The sequence below is a fragment of the Adiantum capillus-veneris genome, chromosome 13, assembly GCF_014529385.1.
Source record: "Adiantum capillus-veneris isolate H3 chromosome 13, ASM1452938v2, whole genome shotgun sequence".
Lineage (NCBI taxonomy): Eukaryota > Viridiplantae > Streptophyta > Polypodiopsida > Polypodiales > Pteridaceae > Adiantum > Adiantum capillus-veneris.
Genome location: NC_140943.1, coordinates 29,250,938 through 29,256,937, shown reverse-complemented (window position 1 = coordinate 29,256,937; position 6,000 = coordinate 29,250,938). Strand labels below are relative to the sequence as shown.

Genomic DNA, 6,000 nt, shown 5'->3' with positions numbered 1-6,000 from the left:
GCCTTGGTGGATACACATATCTTTGCCATTAATACTACAATTGGACAACACTAACTTGGTTCACCTACGGGAGTGATGGCACACTTATCCATCCAGCTCATTCACTAGTGGTTCACATTAGACCATTGTATTAGTTTTCTTTTCTGTTGTATTTTCTCTTTCATGCATTGTAGACTTCTTATCTTGAGTTGGTCAAGAAGAAGAAGACGAAGGTTTTGCCTCCATCTATGTGTGTGTGTGTGTGTGTGTGTGTGTGTGTGTGTGTGTGTGTGTGTGTGTGTGTGTGTGTGTGTGTGTGTGTGCACGTGCACGTGCACTTGCAAGAGCTCAAGCTCTCTCCTTCTCTATCTCTCAACATTATACCATTCCCATAATAACTTGACCGCAGTAAAAAAAAAAAATCAAAACTTTATCATACTAATATCATGACAGTATGAAATTGTAATGCCACCAATATGCTATTTGTATCATACTTCTATCATTCTAGATTATATCAATATCATATAAGTTCACTTTTGAACAATATACTATCATAGTGGATCATACCGATTTAATGGCAGCATGATATCATTATGTTAAATACACCAATATTATATCACCTCTATAACAATAATATATATCTAATTTTGGACCTATGGCAAGCATACTGCAAGCTTTCAATAAACACACACACACACACACACACAGTCTCAATGCAAGTTATTGTCAGTATGGAAGTGTTGAAGAAGCTAAATGCACATCGGCACTATAGGTGGACCTTTAGTGAAAACTTAAGCTAGAATAGCAAACCATTAATTTTTCATTTTTTGAAGAGTAATATGGGATATGCACTTGTTTTGGTTGCAAAAAAATTCACTAACATATCAACAGAAGATCTAGATCAAAGAAGACAAAAACAAATGGATCTCACAAAAGATTCAAAAAGATGTAGTGAATGTTTGACATGTCACTTTCTTCCAATACAATATTAACAAAGATACTTCGTATTGGGAAAAACCCAATGATAAAATGCCAAAAAAGAGAATACCAAGTCCTCAATGACCTCAGTTGACACAAAACCACGATCCTTTGGTTGTCAAACACAAACAGAGATAGGCACATTTGCATTGCCTACTGTCTTTAGTGGGCCTTTAGCCAATTCCTAGCAACAAGAAAGTTTATCATGTGCAAAGATTAGCAATTTGGAAATTGTAGAAACATTACCTTCAGAGGCTAATGTTCACCCCACATTCATAAGTATCATCATGGATGACTTCTAGAACTTCTCTCTTGAAAAGATTTATTCTCCTCAACGGCTTTCTTGCACCTTCCCAATTTAGCTCTCAAATGGTGTTCCCTTATACTACTATTTCGTTTGGAAGATCAAATCTCTTCTCATGCATCGGAGCATTGTTTGGTAAGACCATTAAGCTTATTTGGATGCATGGATAGGTAAGGACAGTGTGCTTCATTCATATTTCCTATCTGCTCATAAGCTATGCTTATACCATATTGCTAACGATTTCCAACTTGCAAGTGGAGCCTCATACTAAGTGTCATTGGATGTCTTTGCATACATCTTGAATATTCTCTTTATGCAATAAGAATAAGAGTGCTACATTCTTTCCATGGATTTCCTATGTGCTCAACAACCTGAGAGTGTTATTGAATCAATAACTTGCAGCAATGTACAAGACACCAGTGGTCGCTGAGTTGTTGTCGACTCTACAAGCAATTTATGTTTGTGACAATGTAGCCCAAGTTCAAGAGGTGCTCACAAGGTCTCAAGGAGACACATAGCTTCTTGGGCACATCACTAGAAGGGAAAAATATGGAGCTCAAGATAATAAGTGGCTAACAGAAGTACATCATATGTATATAGCTTCTCAATTGAACTTGGGGATGACTTTACCTTATCCAAAGTTTCTTGCAAATTGTATGTCTTCTTCTACTTAAATACTTAGGATTGTCTCATTATGCTTTCACTTAATAGCATGCTTCAAATGTGCGTATGATATATGTTGTTTGTTCATTCTTGCAGATATTTTTTCATCCAATTTTATAGATTGGGGGCCTGTAGAATCCTTCACATGCACCTTCAAAGACATCCACGTGAAACTTTGCAACTTTTTATATATTGGTTGTCTATCCTAAGAGCTTGCCTCATGGAATGTCTTTTTTTACAGCCATACTTATGTCATGTCTAGGAAAAATGAATATGGCAATATATTTCCGATTCACTCACCAAGCATGGAATCTTGAAATGGCCTATACTAGACAGCACTTGACGTGTATATTTTTCAATTGTAAGGTGTCCATCGGACACCAACAATTTGGATTCCAAAGGCGATGATGCAATCAACATCTTCCATGCAATTGGATGGGAAACCAAGGTGGTCAATCACCAAGGAAATACCATAATGTGCTATGTGATTGATGAGAAATTGGTATTCCGATACCATATTGCAAAGCAAAGCTTATCAATGGTCTTCCCTGCAAGAGATGGAAGCAAACAATGAGAGTATGAGAGGCAATCGACTCTAATGTTGTTGCTTAAAACATCGTAGACCTTCAAATATGCCTCGATGTTGATGTAGTGTATGACATCAGTGAATGACTCGCACCTGGACCATCTTTGCCAGTATCTCAACCTAAGATATACATTGCATGAGCAACCTCTTGTTGTCAATGACATGGTTGTTCGGTTTAGAAAAGGAAAAGATTTCCTTTGTGAGGACATTACGTTCTAGCGATCTATTACAACAAAAGCTTGTAACTAACGCAAATTTTGTGCTTGCTTAAAGATAGTGTTTTGTATTCCATCTATGCGCATATTTACTCATTTTCAAACTTTTGTGGAGTATTTTAGTTTTTAATAAGCTTTTGAGCAAAAATATTTAAGTGATTGAGATTGTCAAATAGTTGAGATGGCATCTTGTGTTGTTTTGTCACAAAAACTAATTTTTTAGCTATGCTTTTTTGGGGGTTTTTTAAGTTTTTCAAGCTAACTTTGGTATATAAATCACTGCAGATTTTTTAAGTTCATTTCTCACTCTCACCAAACTCTAGTTGTAAGCTCTCTTTTCTACTTCTTTGCGCACATATCCATGGCGACGTCACATGATGCTCTCCTTGTTAGCTCGGTAGGATGGGGATTGCAGATCAAGCACATGCACTAGTGCCCATCTTCAAAGCTCTATCAATATGCAAGCCATAGCCAACTTGCATACAGAGGCATTCAATAGCTTTAAATTTAGAGTACATGGAGGAGCACATGTCCGAACATGCAGTTGTGTTTGCAAGATCCGACATGGTGTGTCAATTTTCAAAACGCCTGTATCGGGATGGCAAAAAAAATTGCTTTCATCTTTTGAGGTTTTTTTGAAGGACTCAATGAATGGACAACAAGACAAAGGATGAGACTTTGCATGGGGTATATAGGTACCCAATTTATCAATTGGAACATGGTTCTTACTTTGCTTGTGCTTAAGGATAGAGAGAGAGAGAGAGAGAGAGAGAGAGATGGGGGGGGGGGGGGGGGGGGGGGGGGGGGGGGGGACGATGATCAAAGGCAAGCAACAAGGACTCCGTAACCATTATAGAGGGAGGCAAACAAAGAGGTCAAAGAGGTTAGTGAGCAAATGGAAGCATCCATGGTGTGTGTTCTCTTACCAAATCCTGACTCTTCCGAGGAGGAAGATTAAATGGTAGAGGGAGAGGACATGCTAGAAGAATTCATGGATTTCCAATCACTCACTTTGCATGTAGTGGTGGTGATCGTCAATTTCTTTTCCTTGATGACATTACAAAGACACTTAAGACTCAGAGAGGACGAGTCACTCTCAATGCTCGCTAGCTATGCGATCATGAAGGATCCAAGTCGAAAGGAAAACCCCACACAATTCTAGTTCTCAATAGAGAAGGTTCGAAGCAAACCTCCATTAATGGAGACAGTTACCAAATGACCAAGCTTTACTAATTGCCTTGTTGAGATGGAGCTCTAGCATCATATCCAATAGTATGAATGGATTGATGTAGGTTTTAAAAAGCTTAGCTCCCTTAAACGATGGGATGTGTGACAACAAAAGTTTGATTGATGACAACCTTCTTCTCTTCTCTATTCTATGGCAATCAAACTACTACAGTTATGACAAGACGGGGCTCAAGAAGAAAGCCCAAGGACCTCACTGCATTTGCCTTCTTTGCCTAAACATGAGTTCATATGAAGCTTAAGCCCACGTAGCTCCAAGAATTCTCTCATGTTATGATGGGAGCGTTTGCTGAATTCTTGTTTCTCTTTTTCATTCCCCTCCACAATTTGGAGGATGAAGCCAACCTCATGTCTCTAATTGACGGGTTGATTGGTACCTTCTTGAGGTCTGATCTTCGCAAAAATATATTAAGTTGTGTAACAGGTAGGAGGGTAGATGCAACATCCACCTTTATACCTTGGCCAAATCATGTTGAAGTATGGCATAATGGAATGCTGAAGACCCTAGACAAATTTGGGAGGGGCAGGTACATACATCCCAGCCTTCTTATATCTTCATGTCAGAGAAAGACAGCCTCCTTGACATACAAGAAGGCTATATCATACATAACACACAAGAAATTGGACAATGTGTGTAGTGATTAGCTTAATTGTCACCATCTTCAGATCTTGTGGCATTGGAGTGACATGACTGATTTGTAAATACAACAAGAGGGTATAACAGCCACTCTACAGTATTTGTCAGTTGGTAATCTTTACATGGCGAGTTCAGTACAGTATGCCAAGCTCAATAATAACATTGATTGAATCATACGACCAAAGCATAACCAGTTGCAGGGACCATCTGGGACACTTAAACACTTTCAAAGAAACATGTACCACGCAATCTTGCTAGGCCAACACCCATCACACTTTGAATGCTACCTTCGTGCAATTGAGCAAACTCCTGAAGAAGCATTTTCAGCATCCCTTTCTCCCATAAAGGATTGGGCCAGAGTTGCTTGCTTCCATGTACTTTTAACATGTTGCAATATTGCCTTACCTTCACCTTACAAGAACGCCGTCTTTTGCAACTACTACCAACCTCCACATTTGCAGGTAGAGACTCTCTTCAACTAGAAATTGAATCTTTCCGAGCAGGGGCAATTATATCCTTATGAGCAGCAAAGGACAGATAAGTATTCCATGCCAGAGCAATCACGTTTGCTGCCAAAACCTGGACATTTAGAATAAACAAAAATCAGCAAGAAACAGCCCATATACACCAAAAGCAACCAGTCATGAGTGGTCCCAAACAAAAAACCTCAGAAATACTTCAGGCATCGCTTACAGTGAATTGAACCACATCAGAAACAAGTTCATACTGAATAACAAGGATGCAGGTACAAACGCATGTTCAATTCCTTACTCCAATTGTTCACACAAGAAAAACACCTCCACACACGATGTATGCACTCGCTCCCTGATCTGGGTGTCTGTTACAACGTTCCTAGATTCTCACAACCGAATTTCTAAGCTGAGCTTGTACACATGCAGGATCATAAAGTTTAAGCTAAATTTCGATCCGGCATTCAAACACCACCAACTCAGCTCCCCATCGTCTGCTCAAAACTTTTAAGCTTGACCTCAATGTTTTACTTCAACATTATCAAGACCTCTAGGTTTGATTTCAAACCTAAAACCTTTGATGGGTGACAAAAACTGAGTTCTCGAAGTTGTCTTGCAGAAAAGCTGTCACATGTGTGAATAATTACATAATCCATTTCTTCTGATGAATAAAAGCACAGTAGCCTAAGCATTAACCATCTCTTCCTCTGAATTTACCGATGTGTATGTAAACATAATTTGTAACAATCTGCAAATCTCCTCTTTTTGAAAGGCAAGCTAACGCAAGATTGTTTATCCACCCACTCCTGGGTAGTATCTTCAAAGGTATGCAAAACACAGTGCAAACGTGAGAACCTTTTCTTATTTCATTGAGATTGCTCCAAATGCATATCTCGTGATCAATGTTCAGGGCAACAGATCTG

At 38.9% G+C, this 6,000-nt stretch overlaps 1 protein-coding gene across 1 annotated transcript in view; it reads right to left on the bottom strand.

Annotated features, from left to right (window-relative positions):
- Positions 1-4,460: 4,460 nt before the first annotated feature.
- LOC147443740 (protein SYM1-like) overlaps positions 4,461-6,000 on the bottom strand; it is a 44,317-nt gene continuing 42,777 nt past the window's right edge. Inside the window, exon 7 of the mRNA XM_086526536.1 lies at positions 4,461-5,186. Within this exon, the coding sequence (XP_086382662.1) occupies positions 5,082-5,186 (105 nt within the window). The 3' untranslated portion in view covers positions 4,461-5,081. The remainder of the gene's footprint in view (positions 5,187-6,000) is intronic.